We start from the raw sequence: 20,665 nt of genomic DNA on the forward strand, positions 1-20,665 counted from the left end.
CCAAAGGTGAATCATGAAAGCATTTTTGTCTTCTTGTTTGTAATAAAACAGATTGCGAAATTCAAGTTTCCAGGTTATTTAATACAGTACAGTAAGATCATTAACAGCAATTTTACTAAATTTACTTTATCTTATGGAGGATTGAGTGCTGTAACAGGAGTTTGTACCAGCACTACCGAATGAGGACAGAGACCAATGAAGCCCCCAGCTCTAGGTTGATTTCCATGGCCAAAGGTTAAAGTGGGGTTTCACCATGTAGTTTTGATGTTTTATGACATCATAGTCAATACAATGGACTTGAATGAACAACATATGAAAGAATGAAGGGTGTGTGTATGTTTTTGTGTGTGTTTGTGTGTTTGTGTGTGTGTTTGTGTATCACATCCCCCGAAACCGGCCACTGTTGTAAGATCCAATGAACCCTCTCCCACGTGACAGACAGGCCCAACAGGCCCGGCACACAATGAACAGATCCTTAGAGATGGCCAGTGTTTACTTTCGGGTTGTCAGGGACTCCTCCGCTCTGAGGTAATAAGGAACGGATTATTTGCTTTGGCTGCAGAAGAGGGCTCTAATCAGATCACTACGACATGAGTGCAGTGTTTGTCCCTCCCTTCTTGTTCTCTATTCTACTCCCCTGTCTGTCTGTCTGTCTGTCTGTCTGTCTGTCTGTCTGTCTGTCTGTCTGTCTGTCTGTCTGTCTGTCTGTCTGTCTGTCTGTCTGTCTGTCTGTCTGTCTGTCTGTCTGTCTGTCTGTCTGACTGACCCTCTGTCTGACTGACCCTCTGTCTGACTGACCCTCTGTCTGACCCCCTGTCTGACCCTCTGTCTGTCTGTCTGACCCTCTGTCTGTCTGTCTGTCTGTCTGTCTGTCTGTCTGTCTGTCTGTCTGTCTGTCTGTCTGTCTGTCTGTCTGTCTGTCTGTCTGTCTGTCTGTCTGTCTGACCCTCTGTCTGTCTGTCTGTCTGTCTGTCTTTCTGACCCTCTGTCTGTCTGTCTGTCTGTCTGTCTGACTGACCCTCCCTCCCTGTCATGTTTTACACTCAGTTTCTCCAATTGTAAAAGAGGTATGTGTGAGTAAGTAAATGAGCTCTTTCTTTCTCTGTTTGCTTGTTTAGTGAAAAATAAGTAGTTAGTATACAGCCCCTAAAACCATGGCTTTTTGGGACAGATGCCTGAGATCAATTTCCCCTCAATGACAATCTCTTGTTTTTGCATGTCCTCCCTATTCAGCATGTGGGAGAAGAGAGAGGGTAAGATAGATCGGTCAGGTTTGTGGAATTGGATTTCCATGGCAGATTGACACACATCACCAGCTTTATCTGATGGGGCATGACAGCTATTGTAATGAAACGCCAATGGAGGCGAGCCAGGAAAGGTGAAGATAATACCACGGCACACAGGCCATTCATGGCACAATCCAGCTCTTTATTTCTCTGGGTATTCCATGCTCTATCACTCCAGGAAGGGATAGCTGGGGCATGTGGGGGGTGTATGTGGGCAGGAGGAGCGCTGGTCTGGAGGAGTGAAGGAATCTCTCTGGTAACTGATGGAGCTTCAATCCACTGCATTGGGCATTGTGCTCTGAAATAACTCCCTGATGGAGATAGCACTCCTTTATATAGAGGACTGACAATGGCAGTTTATATCCAGTGTGCAAAACATTGTAGTGCCCTACTTGGACCTAAATTGTATACACAATGACTACAGACATTTTAAGAATAAGCCTGTTGTTCCTGAACACTTTACACTCCTTGCTTACTTGGCATGTCTCTGATTGAATTTGATGTGATGCTTTCTTTCATCCCATGATTAAAACATAAGACGAAAACATGAGCCAGTACATGTGCCTCAACGGGACCATAATAATAATGATGGAAGGTGGTGTGGACTATCCATTTCCTCAGTTATCTGATGTACATGGCCAGTGGTCACTCTCTCTCTCTCTCTCTCTCTCTCTCTCTCTCTCTCTCTCTCTCTCTCTCTCTCTCTCTCTCTCTCTCTCTCTCTCTCTCTCTCTCTCTCTCTCTCTCTCTCTCTCTCTCTCTCTCTCTCTCTGACATGCTGTCACTTCAGTGCCCTACTCTGGTGTCTCTGGGTACTGCAGCCCTTAGGACTTTTTTATGTTGGTCATGATGATCAATTGCAGGGATCTTCAAATTACTTATTTTGCAAAAACTCCCAAACAGGACATACATATCTAATAAAAAGCAGAAATAGGTACACAACAAATTCAACAACCATCATACAACTGCCAACAGAAAAACCCTGACTGTATGTAATGGTGACCTATTAAATCAATATTCAGATTATGGTTAAGTATAACCCTGGTTGTACGTATTAACAGTCTGGACCTCAGATCATGGTAAGCTAAACTTTCTAAACTTTCCTCAGTCTGACTCTAAAAATAACTTCCCTGGGGATAAGTGCGAGATTTCTTGCATGAGACTGTGATGCAGGAATTGGGGATTGTGGTATGAGCACAGTCGGTCTGGACTAGTCATCCAATACATATTTTACATTATATTTTAGATTAAATTAAGAAATTAGTGGTTGCATTTAATGGAAATGAACACTGATGGTTTAAATTAAGGTTTGGACTGAAAGAGTGACATCATTTCTACAGTCAATAACACTGGGACTTGTTTAGTCAGACATTAAACCTTGATAGAGCAACAGGTTATGCACAAAGCTCTTATAATTTCCAGTCATTTCATAAATGTATTAAACATAGGTATTAAAGTGTCTCTAAAGTGTGTTAGATTGCAGATGTTTTGGTTGTGTTGCGTGTTGTGTGTTTTGAAGCTGTGATCCGTTTGGGCTCTTCTGCATGTCCCTGTTGTCCAGAGGCAGGGAGACGTCCCGTGTGCTGTCCCTTACAGTCTTGAGGAAGCTCATGATGCCCGAGCCGCCGGTGCCCGTCTCCTCCAGAGCCGTGGGCGCCCTGCTGACAGTCTCCTCCTGGGAACTGTTTCCCTGTTTTCGGAGCTGTCGGGCACGGGCAGCAGGCACAGTGATGAAGCGGCTGACCACATTGATGTGGTAACTGCGGAGGGCCAGCAGCTTGGTCACACAGAGCTGGAAGGCTGCGGTCAGCGGCTCACAGGCCTGCTGCTGGACGAAGCCTCGCAGGGAGGGCTGCAGAGAGATGTCCTGGATCAGACGCTTGTGGGAAGGGGGCATGTAGTTCCTCATAAGGGTCAGAAAGGCACCTGTACAAGTAGATAGCACATTCACCCTCACTGGATATTACGTCTTTAGGATACCTAAGTGTAAAGAAAGATTTCTATGTAGAATAAAATGCCATGCCAATGCATGTTGTAGACGTCTGTATAACACGTCCCCACCCCCCACCCCCCTCCTCAAAAACTCTTTGTGGTTCTAATTGAACATTTCCTTATTGCCTAAATAAACGGCTGTTAAAAAGTATGTGTTAAAGCAGCCATTCATATCTCTGCATAACATTGATGGATTTTTGTGTGGTAATATTTTTTCTATGCACTGACTCCTCTGGACCTTTGCTTTCTTACCAATCTTTGCTTCATGTTTGACACCCAGCAGCTCATCAAAGCAGTGCAGCAGACTGCTCTGGGCAGCACTCCCACCAGAATACTCCATAGGCTCTGCCTGGACACCCTCATACACCAACCCAGCTGGCATGGAGGAGTTGTCTTTCCACCTGACCCAAACACATACAGGTATATAATACACTGAGTATCCATGACATAGACTGACCAGGTGTATCCAGGTTAAAGCTATGATCCCTTATTGATGTCACTTGTTAAATCCACTTAAATCAGTGTAGATGAAGGGGAGGAGACAGGTTAAAGAAGGATTTTTAAGCCTTGAGACAATTGAGACATGGATTGTGTGTGTGTGACATTCAGAGGACGAATGGGCAAGACAAAAGATTGAAGTGCCTTTGAACAGGGTATTGTAGTAGGTGCCAGGTGCACTGGTTTGTGTCAAGAACTGAAACGCTGCTGGGTTTTTCACGCTCAACAGTTTCCCGTGTGTATCAAGAATGGTCCACCACCCAAAGGACATCCAGCCAACTTGACACTACTATAGGAAGCATTGGAGTCAACATGCGCCAGCTTTCCTGTGGAATTCTGTTGACACCTTGTAGAGTCCATGCCCCGACAAATTGAGGCTGTTCTGAGGGCAAAGGGGGGGGGGGGGGCAACTCAATATTAGGAAGGTGTTCCTAATGTTTGGTATTCTCAGTATATCGTCATATATTATATGTATTTTATATGCGTCATTAACTTTTATCAGACATACAAACTCATTTTGTATCGTCTAGGCCTAGGGGTATTCAGTACCTACCCAGAAAGATAGATCCTCATAATGCCATAGAAGACTTCTGGCTTGACATACACTGGAACAACATAAGAGACATCTATATGCTAAGAATGCAGGTGAACTGGACTGAATGTCAATGCAGTAAAACATCTAATTTGTTTCAGCTGTAGTACCATGCATCAGTTTAAGTGCATCTGTCATGCCCTGCATGGCCTGGCTGGATTCCTCTAGTGCTCTGGTCACAGTCTCAGCATCACCGCACTGGACCCCATTAATAACCACAGGAATACTCTGAAACACAACAAGGCATCAAAAAACAAACATAATACTATGGATATTATCTGCTCAGTTATGTGATCTAGTATTTATATTTGTGTGTCTTGTCTGTTTTGTCTTTACTAGTAACAACTAAAAGACCAGTGTTTCCTCTGACAGTTTCATGCCTATCCTTCTCAGAATGTGCAACACATGTGTGACCAACTGGACATCTGATTATACAGCTCTGTTTGTGTGTTTCAGGAGAGGCCTTCACCTTAATGGCTGGCACTGCAGCAAGCTCTACTAGCAGAGTGACCATGAAGAACCCTCTCACACTGTCCCCACCAGGCAGCGTGACAAGCAGCTCCAAGTTCCTGAGAAAGCGATAAAAACAACAACTACAGTGCCTTCCAAAAGTATTCATCCCCCTTGGCGTTTTTCCTATTTTGTTGCATTACAACCTGTAATTTAAATGGATTTTTATTTGGATTTCATGTAATGGACATACACAAAATAGTCCAAATTGGTGAAGTGAAATTATAAAAATAACTTGTTTCAAACATTTCTAAAAAATAAATAACGGAAAAGTGGTGCGTGCATATGTATTCACCCCCTTTGCTATGAAGCCCCTAAATAAGATCTGGTGCAACCAATTACCTTCAGAAGTCACATAATTAGTTAAATAAAGTCCACCTGTGTGCAATCTAAGTGTCACATGATCTGTCACATGATCTCAGTATATATACACCTGTTCTGAAAGGCCAGAGTCTGCAACACCACTAAGCAAGGGGCACCACCAAGCAAGCAGTACCATGAAGACCAAGGAGCTCTCCAAACAAGTCATGGACAAAGTTGTGGAGAAGTACAGATCTGTCACGCCCTGGCTCTGGGGACTCTTTTATGTTGAGCCAGGGTGTGTAGGTTCTATGTTCCCACCAAAGGAGGACCAAGCAGCGTGTCCAGGAACAGACTTGGGAGGAGATCCTGGACGGGAAGTGATCCTGGACTTGGGAAGAGATCCAGGCCGGAATGGATCGCCGTCCTTGGGAGGAGACTGTGGAGGCGCGCTACAGAGAGGAGCAGCGGCAACGCAGTGGGTACCGGCCGAGGAGGAAGCCCGAGAGACAGCCCCAATAACTTTTTTTGGGGGGGCTAAAAGGGCAGGCTCCGTGTTATGCGGAGCCACGTACTGTGCCGCGAGTGTTCCGGCACAGTCCTGTACGTCCTGTGCTAGCACCAAGCACGTGTCGTGATAAGGTGGGCATGCAGCCAGGACAGAGTGTGCCGGCTCAACGCTCGTGGCCTCCAGTACCCCTCCTCGGTCCCGTATATATCCTGCGCCAGTGCCACGTGCTGTAGCGCCAGTACGAGTGCACAGCCCTGTACGTCCTGTGCTGATGCCTCACACATATTGTGTGGAAGTAGGCATTCAGCCAGGACGGGTTGTGTCAGCTCTCCGCTCCAGACCTCCAGTCCGCATCCACAGTCCGGCCCGGCCCGTTCCGGCTCCCCGCACCAAGCCTATGGTGCGTGTTCCCAGTCCAGCCCGGCCCGTTCCGGCTCCCCGCACCAAGCCTATGGTGCGTGTTCCCAGCCCGGTCCGGCCTGTTCCTGCTCCCCGCACCAAGCCTGTGGTGCGCGTCGCCAGCCCGGTCCGGCCTGTTCCTGTCCCTCGCACCAAGCCTGTGGTGCGCGTCGCCAGCCCGGTCCGGCCTGTTCCTGCCCCTCGCACCAAGCCTGTGGTGCGCGTCGCCAGCCCGTTCCGGCCTGTTCCTGCTCCCCACACCAAGCCAGTGGTGCGCGTCGTCAGCCCGGTCCGGCCCGTTCCTGCTCCCCGCACCAAGCCAGTGGTGCGCGTCGCCAGCCCGGTCCGGCCTGTTCCTGCTCCCCGCACCAAGCCAGTGGTGCGCGTCGTCAGCCTGGTCCGGCCCGTTCCTGCTCCCCGCACCAAGCCAGTGGTGCGCGTCGTCAGCCCGGTCCGGCCCGTTCCTGCTCCCCGCACCAAGCCAGTGGTGCACGTCGTCAGCCCGGTCCGGCCCGTTCCTGCTCCCCGCACCAAGCCAGTGGTGCACGTCGTCAGTCCGGCACGGCCCGTGCCTGTTCCACCGGTGCCTGGTCAGGCACCGGTCAGCTGCTCCACTCCGGAGCCAGAGCAATCCGCTCCACCGGTGTCCAGTCCAGCTCCAGCCAGCGGGACCAGACCAGGGCCGCTACGGAGGGGTAGAAAGAGAGTGGTGGTCATGCCCGGAGCCGGATCCGCCTCCGAGGCGGAATGCCCACCCGGCCCCTCCCCTGTTGGTTTTGGTTGGCGCGGTCGCAGTCCGCGCCTTTGGGGGGGGGGGGGGGACTGTCACGCCCTGGCTCTGGGGACTCTTTTATGTTGAGCCAGGGTGTGTAGGTTCTATGTTATAGTTTTCTATGTTTTGTTCTAGATCATTTATATCTATGTTGGCCAGGGTGGTTCCCAATCAGAGACAGCTGTAGCTCGTTGTCTCTGATTGGGGCCAATACTTAGGCAGCCTGTTTGCACTAGTTCATTGTGGGATCTTGTTCCGGAAGGTTTGTGTATTTAACCTAGGACTTCACGTATCGTTTATTGTTTTGGTTCGTTGTGTGTACACTAATAAAAGTATGTACACCTATCACGCTACGCCTTGGTCCGCTTCATCATGTGTCAACGATCGTGACAAGATCAGGGTTGGGTTATAAAAAAATATCAGAAACTTTGAACATCCCACGAAACACCATTAAATCCATTATTAAAAAATGGAAAGAATATGGCACCACAACAAATCTGCCAAGAGAGGCCCGCAACCAAAACTTACGGACCAGGCAAGGAGGGCATTAATCAGAGAGGCAACAAAGAGACCAAAGATAACCCTGAAGGAGCTGCAAAGCTCCACAGCGGAGATTGGAGTATCTGTCCATAGGACCACTTTAAGCCGTACACTCCACAGAGCTGGGCTTTACGGAAGAGTGGCCAGAAAAATGCCATTTGCTTACAAAAAGAAATAAGGAAACATGTTTGGTGTTCTCCAAAAGGCTTGTGGGAGACTCCCCAAACATATGGAAGAAGGTACTCTGGTCTGATGAGACTAAAATTGAGCTTTTCGGTCATCAAGGTACAGTGGGGGAAAAAAGTATTTAGTCAGCCACCAATTGTGCAAGTTCTCCCACTTAAAAAGATGAGAGAGGCCTGTAATTTTCATCATAGGTACACGTCAACTATGACAGACAAATTGAGGAAAAAATTTCCAGAAAATCACATTGTAGGATTTTTTATGAATTTATTAGCAAATTATGGTGGAAAATAAGTATTTGGTCACCTACAAACAAGCAAGATTTCTGGCTCTCACAGACCTGTAACTTCTTCTTTAAGAGGCTCCTCTGTCCTCCACTCGTTACCTGTATTAATGGCACCTGTTTGAACTTGTTATCAGTATAAAAGACACCTGTCCACAACCTCAAACAGTCACACTCCAAACTCCACTATGGCCAAGACCAAAGAGCTGTCAAAGGACACCAGAAACAAAATTGTAGACCTGCACCAGGCTGGGAAGACTGAATCTGCAATAGGTAAGCAGCTTGGTTTGAAGAAATCAACTGTGGGAGCAATTATTAGGAAATGGAAGACATACAAGACCACTGATAATCTCCCTCAATCTGGGGCTCCACGCAAGATCTCACCCCGTGGGGTCAAAATGATCACAAGAACGGTGAGCAAAAATCCCAGAACCACACGGGGGGACCTAGTGAATGACCTGCAGAGAGCTGGGACCAAAGTAACAAAGCCTACCATCAGTAAAACACTACGCCGCCAGGGACTCAAATCCTGCAGTGCCAGACGTGTCCCCCTGCTTAAGCCAGTACATGTCCAGGCCCGTCTGAAGTTTGCTAGAGTGCATTTGGATGATCCAGAAGAGGATTGGGAGAATGTCATATGGTCAGATGAAACCAAAATAGAACTTTTTGGTAAAAACTCAACTCGTCGTGTTTGGAGGACAAAGAATGCTGAGTTGCATCCAAAGAACACCATACCTACTGTGAAGCATGGGGGTGGAAACATCATGTTTTGGGGTTGTTTTTCTGCAAAGGGACCAGGACGACTGATCCGTGTAAAGGAAAGAATGAATGGGGCCATGTATCTGTCACGGTTTCGGCCGAGGCTGCCTCTCTCCCTTGTTCGGGCAGGTTTCGGCGTTCGTCGTCTCCGGAATTCTAGCTGCCACCGCTGTTTGTTTCTTGTTCGTTTGCTTTGGTCTGTTTGTTTTCACACCTGTTTCTGTTTTGGCGTAATTAGTGTCCTATAAGTTTCTCGTTGTGTTTGTCTAGTGTTGTGTGTAATTGATTTTCCGTCAGTTGTGTGTATTGCTCGGTTGAGCTTCTCTCCATTACTCTGGAGTATTTTCGCACCTGTTTATGCGTGGTTACTATTTTGTCGCACCTGTCTGTGCGCGGTTACTATTTTGTCGCACCTGTTTGTGCATAGTTTCTTTTCGCCTTCGTGCGTAATTGTTGCCTCCGGGCAAAGTTTCCATTTTGCCTTAGTTTGGCCTATAATACAAGCCTTTGGGAATATCGTTCTGAGTCCTGCGTTTGATTCCACCATTACACCTACAGCACGCCTGACAGAATTACACACCTTCAATGGAATCAGCAGGAGCCGAAGCAGCTCAGACGAGACTGGAGGCCCAGGTTCGGGACCAACGAGAGCAGATCCAACAGATGGGGACCGCCCTGCAGGAGGTGATTTCCACCATCCGAGGCTGGGGTACGCCTCCACCACCTCCCTCCCTGCCAGCACCATCGGCCAGCCCGCTCATTCCAGCGCCGGAACCTCGAAGAGTCCGACTATCTCTCCCGAGGGCCTACGACGGGACCGCGGCTGGGTGTCAGGGATTTCTACTCCAGGTGGAGCTATACCTGGCCACAGTGCACCCGGCACCTTCGGGGCATGAGAGCGTGTCCGCCCTGATCTCCTGCCTGGCCGGTAAAGCGTTGGAGTGGGCCAACGCGGAGTGGAGGAAGATCGACGCCACGACGATTACATACGACGAGTTCTCCCGCCGCTTCAGGGCGGTGTTTGACCATCCCCCGGAGGGGAAAGCGGCGGGGGAGCGTCTGGTCTTCCTCCGGCAGGGGAGGAGGAGTGCCCAGGAATTCGCTCTTGAATTCCGTACTCTAGCGGCAGATGCAGGGTGGAATGATCGGGCCCTCATCGATGTATACAGATGTAGCCTACGAGAGGACGTCCGTCGGGAGCTTGCTTGTAGGGACACCAGCCTCACTTTCGACCAGCTGGTCGACATGTCCATCAGGCTGGATCACCTGCTGGCTACCCGCGGACGTCCTGCGGAGGGTCCGTCCATTTCACCCTCCAGCGCCTCCGAGCCGTGTCCTATGGAGCTCGGGGGCGCTGGCGCTAGAGAAAGGAGGAGTCGGCAGGCTAGGGGGTCCATCCACTGCACCAACTGTGGTCGGGGAGGACACACCGCGGCTAGGTGTTGGGGATGGCCTCCTAGGGGAGATGACGACAGGTCCCGCACTGGGGATTCCCTCCAGGTGAGTAGGCGCCCCACTCACCCAGAGCTCACTGTTGCCCATTTTTGTATACCTGTCAGTTTTCCACAGGTAGCACCTCATTCCCAGCATAAGGCGCTGGTAGATTCAGGCGCGGCTGGGAATTTTATTGATAAAAAGTTTTGTTTAGCGTTAGGGATTCCCCTTACTCCTGTTGATGTTCCTTTCCCCGTTCATGCCCTAGATAGTCGTCCGTTGGGTACGGGCTTGATCAGGGAGGTCACGGCGCCACTTAGGATGTGTGCGCAGGGGGATCATCAGGAGATGATTCAGCTGTTCCTGATTGATTCTCCTGCGTATCCGGTGGTGCTGGGCATGCCCTGGTTGAGTACCCATAACCCAGCTATTTCGTGGCAGGAGAGGGCTCTGATGGAGTGGTCTGCTCAGTGTGTGGGTAGATGTTTGGGCGTTTCCGTAGGGGCTACCTCGGTGGAGAGTCCAAACCAGGTGCCCGCATTGCCCGTTCCACCTGAATATGGGGATTTGGCTATTGCGTTTAGTAAGGCGAGGGCGACGCGGTTGCCACCCCATAGGCAGGGGGATTGTGCGATAGACCTCCAGGCAGGAGCTGCGCTCCCACGGAGCCATGTGTATCCTCTGTCTCAGGAGGAGAAGAAAGCTATGGAGATTTACATAGACGAATCTCTGAGACAAGGATACATACGGCCTTCCACTTCCCCCGCGTCCTCGAGTTTCTTTTTCGTGAAGAAAAAGGATGGTGGTTTGCGTCCGTGCATCGATTACCGTGGTCTCAATCAGATTACGGTGAAGTATAGTTATCCACTCCCGCTGATTGCGACCATGACTGAGTCGTTGCATGGGGCGCGTTTCTTCACGAAATTAGATCTCAGGAGCGCGTACAACTTGGTGCGCATCAGGGAGGGTGATGAATGGAAAACAGCCTTTAGTACCACCTCGGGCCATTACGAGTATCTGGTCATGCCATACGGGTTGATGAACGCTCCGTCAGTTTTCCAATCATTCGTGGATGAGATCTTCAGGGACATGCAGGGGCAGGGAGTGGTGGTGTACATTGATGACATTCTCGTGTACTCGCCTACCCGTGTCGAGCATGTGGCCCTGGTGCGAAGAGTGTTGCGGAGGCTGGTGGAGCACGACCTGTATGCGAAGGCAGAGAAGTGTCTGTTTTTCCAGGAGTCGGTCTCCTTTTTGGGTTATCAGTTGTCTGCGTCAGGGGTGAAGATGGAGGTAGACCGGGTGTCGGCCGTGCGTAATTGGCAAACACCAACTACTGTGAAGGAGGTGCAGCAGTTTTTGGGGTTTGCAAATTACTACAGGAGGTTTATCCGGGGTTTTGGACAGGTGGCAGCTCCCATCACGTCTCTGTTGAAGGGGGGTCCGGTGCGTCTGCAGTGGTCGGCCGAGGCGGACAGGGCGTTTGGGAGGCTGAAGGACCTGTTTACCTCGGCCCCGGTGCTGGCGCATCCGGATCCCTCTTTGCCGTTCCAGGTAGAGGTGGACGCGTCGGAGGCCGGTTTAGGAGCCGTGCTTTCACAACGGTCTGGCGCGCCACCTAAACTCCGCCCCTGTGCTTTTTATTCCAAGAAGCTCAGTCCGGCGGAGCGGAACTATGACGTAGGGGACAGGGAGCTGTTAGCCGTGGTACAGGCTCTAAAGGTGTGGAGGCACTGGCTTGAGGGGGCTCAACACCCTTTCCTCATTTTGACGGACCACCGTAACCTGGAGTACATCCGGGCGGCGAGGAGGCTGAACCCTCGCCAGGCAAGATGGAGTATGTTCTTGACCAGGTTTACTTTTAAGATCACGTACATCCCTGGGTCACAGAATGGCAAGGCAGATGCGCTGTCTCGGCGGTATGACACGGAGGAGAGGTCCGTGGAGCCCACTCCCATACTGCCTGAGTCGTGTCTGGTGGCACCGGTAGTGTGGGAGGTCGATTCTGAACTCGAGCGGGCGTTACGCACCGACCCTAGTCCACCACAGTGCCCGGAGGGTCGGAAGTACGTTCCGCTCGAGGTTCGGGATCGATTGATCTATTGGGCTCACACGTCACCCTCCTCTGGACATCCGGGTATCGGCCGGACAGTGCACTGTCTTAGTGCCAAGTACTGGTGGCCCACGTTGGCAAGGGATGTGAGGGTTTATGTTTCCTCCTGCTCGGTGTGCGCCCAGTGTAAGGCGCCTAGACATCTACCTAGGGGTAAGTTGCTACCCCTGCCCGTTCCACAACGACCATGGTCCCACCTCTCAGTGGACTTTATAACAGACCTTCCCCTCTCCCAAGGGAATACTACCATCCTGGTCGTGGTGGACCGGTTCTCTAAGGCCTGTCGTTTGCTCCCCATGCCGGGTCTTCCTACTGCCCTACAAACTGCCGAGGCACTGTTTACCCATGTGTTCCGGCACTACGGGGTACCCGAGGACATTGTGGCTGATCGGGGTCCCCAATTCACCTCCAGAGTCTGGAGAGCGTTTATGGAGCGGTTGGGGGTCTCGGTAAGCCTCACCTCGGGTTACCACCCGGAGAGTAATGGGCAGGTGGAACGCGTAAACCAGGATGTGGGTAGGTTTCTCAGAACATACTGCCGGGACCGGCCGGAGGAGTGGTCGAGGTACGTTCCCTGGGCCGAGATGGCCCAGAATTCCCTACGCCATTCCTCCACTAACCTAACTCCATTTCAATGTGTGTTAGGTTACCAGCCGGTTCTGGCACCCTGGCAGCAGAGCCAGATCGAGGCTCCTGCGGTGGATGAGTGGGCGCGGCGCTCGGAGGAGACTTGGAACGCTGCACACGTCCACCTGCAGCGGGCCCTCCGACGTCAGAAGGCGAGCGCTGATCTCCACCGCAGTGAGGCACCGGTGTACGCACCTGGTGATCGAGTCTGGCTCTCTACCAGAAACCTGCCCCTCCGCCTGCCCTGTCGGAAACTGGGTCGGCGGTTTGTAGGGCCATTTAAAGTCCTGAGAAGGTTGAACGAGGTATGTTATAGGTTAATGTTACCTGTGGAGTATAAGTGTATTAACCCCTCGTTCCATGTGTCCCTTCTCAGGCCGGTGGTAGCGGGCCCACTCCAAGAAGATGAGATCTTGGAGACTCCTCCGCCCCCGTTGGACATCGAGGGGGCACCGGCGTACTCCGTGAGATCCAACTTGGATTCGAGACGTCGGATGGGGGGTCTCCAGTATCTAGTGGAGTGGGAGGGGTACGGCCCGGAGGAGCGGTGCTGGGTGCCGAGGAGAGACGTTTTGGACCCGTCGCTCCTGACGGAATTCCATCGGGGGCATCCGACGCGCCCTGCTCCGCGTCCTCCTGGTCGTCCCCGAGGCCGGAGTCGGCGCACGTCTGGAGCCGCGCGTCAAGGGGGGGGTACTGTCACGGTTTCGGCCGAGGCTGCCTCTCTCCCTTGTTCGGGCAGGTTTCGGCGTTCGTCGTCTCCGGAATTCTAGCTGCCACCGCTGTTTGTTTCTTGTTCGTTTGCTTTGGTCTGTTTGTTTTCACACCTGTTTCTGTTTTGGCGTAATTAGTGTCCTATAAGTTTCTCGTTGTGTTTGTCTAGTGTTGTGTGTAATTGATTTTCCGTCAGTTGTGTGTATTGCTCGGTTGAGCTTCTCTCCATTACTCTGGAGTATTTTCGCACCTGTTTATGTGTGGTTACTATTTTGTCGCACCTGTCTGTGCGCGGTTACTATTTTGTCGCACCTGTTTGTGCGCAGTTTCTTTTCGCCTTCGTGCGTAATTGTTGCCTCCGGGCAAAGTTTCCATTTTGCCTTAGTTTGGCCTATAATACAAGCCTTTGGGAATATCGTTCTGAGTCCTGCGTTTGATTCCACCATTACACCTACAGCACGCCTGACAGTATCGTGAGATTTTGAGTGAAAACCTCCTTCCATCAGCAAGGGCATTGAAGATGAAACGTGGCTGGGTCTTTCAGCATGACAATGATCCCAAACACACCGCCCGGGCAACGAAGGAGTGGCTTCGTAAGAAGCATTTCAATGTCCTGGAGTGGCCTAGCCAGTCTCCAGATCTCAACCCCATAGAAAATCTTTGGAGGGAGTTGAAAGTCTGTGTTGCCCAGCAACAGCCCCAAAACATCACTGCTCTAGAGGAGATCTGCATGGAGGAATGGGCCAAAATACCAGCAACAGTCTGTGAAAACCTTGTGAAGACTTACAGAAAACATTTGACCTGTGTCATTGCCAACAAAGGGTATATAACAAAGTATTGAGAAACTTTTGTTATTGACCAAATACTTATTTTCCACCATAATTTGCAAATAAATTCATTAAAAATCCTACAATGTGATTTTCTGGATTTTCTTTTCTCAATTTGTCTGTCATAGTTGACGTGTACCTATGATGAAAATTACAGGCCTCTCTCATCTTTTTAAGTGGGAGAACTTGCACAATTGGTGGCTGACTAAATACTTTTTTTCCCCACTGTAAACGCTATGTCTGGCGCAAACCCAACACCTTTCATCACCCCGAGAACACCATCCATGCTGGTGGCAGCATCATGCTGTGGGGATGTTTTTCATCGGCAGGGACTGGGGAAATGGTCAGAATTGAAGGAATGAGGATGGCGCTAAATACAGGGAAATTCTTGAGGGAAACCTGTTTCAGTCTTCCAGAGATTTGAGATTGGGACGGAGGTTCACCTTCCAGCAGGACAATGACCCTAAGCATACTGCTAAAGCAACACTCGAGTGGGAAACATTTAAATGTCTTGGAATGGCCTAGTCAAAGCCCAGACCTCAATCCAATTGAGAATCTGTGGTATGACTTAAAGATTGCTGTACACCAGCGGAACCCATCCAACTTGAAGGAGCTGGAGCAGTTTTGCCTTGAAGAATGGGCAAAAATCCCAGTGGCTAGATGTGCCAAGCTTATAGAGACATACCACAAGAGACTTGCAGCTGTAATTCCTGCAAAAGGTGGCTCTACAAAGTATTGACTTTGGGGGGGTGAATAGTTATGCACGCTCAAGTTTTCTGTTTTTTTGTCTTATTTCTTGTTTGTTTCACAATAAAAAATATTTTGCATCTTCAAAGTGGTAGGCATGTTGTGTAAATCAAATGATACAACCCCCCAAAAAATCAATTTTAATTCCAGGTTGAAAGGCAACAATATAGGAAAAATGGCAGGGGGGTGAATACTTTTGCAAGCCACTGTATCACCATGACCACAATGACAGCTGGTAAAAAAGTCAAAGTTCCAGCAAACATTTTATGAGATTTTCAAATTGCATTAGCTAACAACCAAAGACTATTGGAATGTGTGGAATCTATAAAGACAGCTTGTTGGAATCAGTTATTCAAGGCGATACTTACTCCATGTCAAACAGTCTGGTACGGAAGATGAGGAGGTGACATGAAAAAGAAACACATTTTCCTTAAATATCTCTGACAGACAATAATAGAATAGCATAACAGGAGACTCTTGAGAATTCTACTCTTACCCCTGTGGATCCCTCTTCTTCCAGTTAGCCAGTACTGCGTCTGCATGGGTAAGGATGGGAGGAAGTCCTAGGCGCTGAGACACCTCACAGTATGGAATGGCCAGGTTGCGGGGCAGCATCTTATGAGAGATAAGAGTTCATATCAGAGGGACTTCCTGTTATATACCAGATGATACTCGCAGTGCATTGCATGATGACTGGGGTTTTGTTTACAGATAGCCAATGTGCATACAGTAAGTCCTTAATGTGTATGGATCCAGTAATGATTTGTTGCTCTTCGTATCCCTGGACCCATCTCCAATTCGCACAGATGACACAATCTCTATTGCACTCCACACTGCCCTTTCCCACCAGTACCAAAGGAACACCTATGTGAGAATGCTGTTAATTGACTACAGCTCAGCATTCAACTACATATTGCCCTCCAAGCTCATCACTAAGCTAAGGACCCTGAGACTGAACACCTCCCTCTGCAACTGGATCCTGAACTTCCTGACGGGCCGCCCCCAGGTGGAGAGGGTAGACAACAACAAATCCGTCACGCTGACCCACAACACGGGGGCCCCTCAGGGGGCATGCTCAGTCCCTTCCTGTTCTCCCTGTTCACCCACGACTGCGTGGCCACGCACGACTCCAACACCATCATTAACTTGTCCAACGACGGTGGTAGGCCTAATCACTGATGACGAAGAGACAGCCTATAGGGAGGAGGTCAGAGACCTGGCAGTATGGTGCCAGGACAACAAGCTCTCCCTCAACGTCAGCAAGACAAAGGAGCTTATCGTGGACTATAGGAAACAGAGAGCTTAACACGGCCCCATTCACATCGACGGGCTGTAGCAGAGCGGGTCGAGAGCTTCAAGTTCCTTGGTGTCCACATCACTAAGGATCTATCGTGGTCCACACACACCAACACAGTTGTGAAGAGGGCACGACAATGCCTCTTCCACTTCAAAAGGCTGAAAAGATTTGGCATTGGCCCTCAGATCCTCAAAATGTTCTACAGTTGCACCATTGAGAGCATCTTGACTGGCTGCATCACCGCTTGACATGGCAACTGCTTGGCATCCGACCGCAAGGCGCTACAAAAGGTAGTGCGTATGGCCCAGTACATCATGGGGCCGAACTCCCTGCCATGTAGGACCCCTGTACCAGGCGGTGTCAGAGGAAGGCCCTAAAAATTGTCAAAGACTCCAGTCACCCAAGTCATAGACTGTTCTCACTACAACCGCACAGCAAGCGGTACCGGCGCGCCAAGTCTGTGACCAAAAGGCACCTGAACAGCTTCTACCCCGAAGCCATAAGGCTGCTGAACAGTTAATCAAATGGCTACCCGGACTATTTACATTGACCCCCTTTATTATTTATTCCTTTATTGTAATTGTTTTGCACTGCCTCCCTTGCACATGCTGTATGCACACTCACTAGACTCTACCCACACACTCACAGAGACTACACTGACACTCCAACACACACACACACACACATGCATTTTGACGCCACACACACACCCACACATAGACACACTTTCACATATGCTGCTGTTACTGTTTATTATACAGTGCATTCGGAAAGTATTCATACCCCTTGACTTTTTCCACATTTTGTTACGTTACAGCCTTACCCTAAAATCAATCTACACACAATACCCCATAATGACAAAGCAAAAACAGGTTTTTAGAAATTTTTGCAAATTCACATTTACATCAGTATTCAGACCTCTTGACTCAATACTTTGCTGAAGCACCTTTGGCAACGATTACAGCCTCAAGTCTTCTTGGGTATGACACTACAAGCTTGTCACACCTGTATTTGGGGAGTTTCTCCCATTCTTCTCTGCAGATCCTCTCAAGCTCTATCAGGTTGGATGGGGAGCGTCGCTGCACAGCTATTTTCAGGTCTCTCCAGAGATGTTCGATCGGATTCAAGTCCGGGCTCTGGCTGGGCCACTCAAGGACATTCAGAGATTTGTCCCGAAGCCACTCCTGTGTTGTCTTGGCTTTGTGCTTAGTGTCGTTGTCCTGTTGGAATGTGAACCTTCGCACCAGTCTGAGGTCCTGAGCGCTCTGGAGCAGGTTCAGTTAATCTTTCACTCGATCCTGTCTAGTCTCCAAGTCCCTGCCGCTGAAAAACATCCCCACAGCATGATGCTACCACCACCATGCTTCACCGTAGGGATGGTGCCCGGTTTCTTCTAGATGTGATGCTTGGCATTCAGGCCAAAGAGTTCAATCTTTGTTTCATCAGACCAGAGAATCTTGTTTCTCATGGTTTGAGAGTCCTTTAGGTGCCTTTTGGCAAACTCCAAGCAGGCTGTCATGTGCCTTTTCCTGAGGAGTGGCTTCCGTCTGGCCACTCTACCATAGCATGTGACCTATAACATTTGATTTGATGATTTGATCTCAAACCTGAAGGTGCAAAAGTGGCTGGATATTTTGACCTTTGATTTATAGTCAGAAAATATTTCCAGCAATTTTTTCACCTGCTGTGATTATGGAAGGAAACCTTTTTCCAAAACAATCTAAAGGTTACATGTGTCTCTCTTCACACTCCAGGTCCAGAACATTCATAATAAGAAGGGTTGGTGTGAAACCTTGACTGTGTCATGCTCCCCCTCCTGCCACACGTAGCCCATGGTCATCACACTCAGGGCCAAGTGGGCCAGACGCAGCTCTCTGTGGCTCTCCAGGGATTGGGTGTTCAGCAGGGGCATCTGAGGGAGTAAGTAGAAGAATGGAGCTGACACTACAGTATATCACGTACAAATGATGGTCATTATTAATGCACTATGCTTGAAATATTACACATTACCCATTTTACTTTGTTAGACATTTGAATGCTTCAGGCTATGTAATGAATCAATGAAATTAATTATCTTCATAATCAAACCAGATGTCTCTTTTGTCATCATCTCTTTACATGTGAAGTCACACATTGTTATTAACAGTGTGGAACTGTCACCAAAAGCTGTTGAACTTATAAATATATTTAATTTCCACTGTTTAATGTCTTCCAAACCAAGTTGGTAGAATTCAACCAGCTGGTGTAATTCCATTGCATTCCCCTCTATTTGACCCCTTGTTACTTACAGATCAGCTGAGTTTTACAGCATAGACAGCTTTACCTTGAGAATGTGGGAGCGCAACGTGTGAGAATAGATGAGCTCTGTAACGTGCTGGGCAATGTCCATCCAGGGCTGGTAGTATGGTGGCAGCTCTGCCTTTAGGGTATTGAGTCATATTGAAAAGTGTCAAGGTATTGTCCTGGATTGGAATGCTCTCATCTGCACTCCAAATTCAAACGCCAATGCAGTCTAGAGCAGGGCTCTCCAACCCTGTTCCTGGAGAGTCCTGTAGGTTTTCACTCCAACCCTAATATAGCCAGCTGATTCTAATCATTACAGTAACTGGTTGATATGCAGAATCAGATTAGTAACAACTGGGGTAGGAGCGAAAACCTATAGACGGGTAGCTCTCCAGGAAAACTATAATGCCTATAAGCAGCAGCCATACAACTAATGAGATTCAGCAAATACCAAGTAATGACGGTCACCGATTACAAATGCAATGGGTATCCCATAAGATAAGGAGTCTGTACCTACCAGGGGTGCACGGAGGATGAAGCCAAATTCCTCAGAGACATGGTAGTGGTCCAGAGAGAAAGGCTTCTGTGAGTCTATGATAGTAGTGGCCATGGGGGCTGAAAGAGCGGCTGTAATATGTGCAAAATCAAATCAAATCAAATCAAATTTTATTGGTCACATGTGCCGAATACAACAGGTGCAGACATTACAGTGAAATGCTTACTTACAGCCCTTAACCAACAGTGCATTTATTTTAAACAAAAAAAGTAAGAATAAAACAACAACAAAAAAAGTGTTGAGAAAAAAAGAGCAGAAGTAAAATAAAGTGACAGTAGGGAGGCTATATATACAGGGGGGTACCGTTGCAGAGTCAATGTGCGGGGGCACCGGCTAGTTGAGGTAGTTGAGGTAATCGTCAGGCAGTTTGAGCGATCGTCAGGCAGTTTGAATGATCTGGTAAGTATGCAAAGTGAGAGTCCAGCCAGACCTCAAACTGTCTGGACCCCAGCACAGAGTTCACTCATAAACCCTGTCAACAAAGATCTGCTTACACAACTTTTCTCTTTACCTTTAGCCACACTATTGCACAATGGTCTCATATCATTATGAGTTAGTAGTTCTAGGGTCGAGACCTGCTTTTGGCCTTGAGAACTGATTTGACTTGTACTGGTATCAATCTATAAACATGTTTATGCGAGAAATGTTCAATCAATATCGCATTGTGATTACCAGTGATAACAAAATAGCAGCTTATTTAGACGTGAAGAAATTAGTAATGCAGCAGCCTCATCTAGTGGAATAGATAATACATTACAATGATTAGAATAACATGGTGGACACATTTTGGTACTTATTCCTATGTCTATTAACATACGCAATGTCATTGTCTCAAGCAATGTTGTGATTAGGGTTACAGTAGCCAAAAACACACAGTTACAGCAATGTGTTTATGAAAGTCAATAACTAATTAGTCCTTCCCAAAGGGGTTTACTGTTAACAATAGCTGTTTACTGTAAGATGAGAGTGTGCACCGATATGGGTGCGATGCAGCCTCTGGCACATTATTGTTATCTAAAAACATTGTATCAGGACAGCTTTTCAATCTATAGAAAATACATTACAAACTGTCATTACACAATTATACCATTTTGGTGTATCCAGTAGGCCTACTCTGGATTTTCTTCCACACAAGGACATTTAACACTGTGGAAAAATACTGCTCTGGGTAAGTTCATACAAACTTTCATCTCTAAAGGTCAAATGTAATTTGATCTTCCTGTTCTCTTAAAAAAAGTTAAAATATACCAAAAAATTGTATAGTGTGAAGTGTGTGTGTGAGAGAGAGAGAGAGAGAGAGAGAGAGAGAGAGAGAGAGAGAGAGAGAGAGAGAGAGAGAGAGAGAGAGAGAGAGAGAGAGAGAGAGAGAGAGAGAGAGAGAGAGAGAGAGAGAGAGAGAGAGAGAGAGAGAGAGGCAGGCAGGCAGGCAGGCAGGCAGGCAG

The 20,665-nt window shown here is 48.6% G+C and overlaps 1 protein-coding gene across 1 annotated transcript; it reads right to left on the minus strand.

The window, feature by feature from the left end:
* Positions 1-1,407: 1,407 nt before the first annotated feature.
* On the minus strand, positions 1,408-19,640 carry LOC311141603 (indoleamine 2,3-dioxygenase 2-like). The gene is made up of 11 exons (XM_084176978.1): positions 19,527-19,640; positions 19,185-19,294; positions 18,708-18,803; positions 18,177-18,296; positions 15,584-15,702; positions 15,456-15,470; positions 4,838-4,937; positions 4,479-4,596; positions 4,330-4,381; positions 3,531-3,679; positions 1,408-3,212 (listed from the first exon to the last, which is right to left on the minus strand). Exons 2-11 carry the CDS (start codon positions 19,275-19,277, stop codon positions 2,749-2,751), a joined length of 1,326 nt encoding a protein of 441 aa, XP_084033104.1. The 5' UTR covers positions 19,278-19,294; positions 19,527-19,640; the 3' UTR covers positions 1,408-2,748.
* Between the last annotated feature and the right edge of the window lie 1,025 nt (positions 19,641-20,665).

Source organism: Coregonus lavaretus (genome assembly GCF_964263955.1).
Source record: "Coregonus lavaretus genome assembly, chromosome: 14".
In the NCBI taxonomy this organism is placed as follows: domain Eukaryota; kingdom Metazoa; phylum Chordata; class Actinopteri; order Salmoniformes; family Salmonidae; genus Coregonus; species Coregonus lavaretus.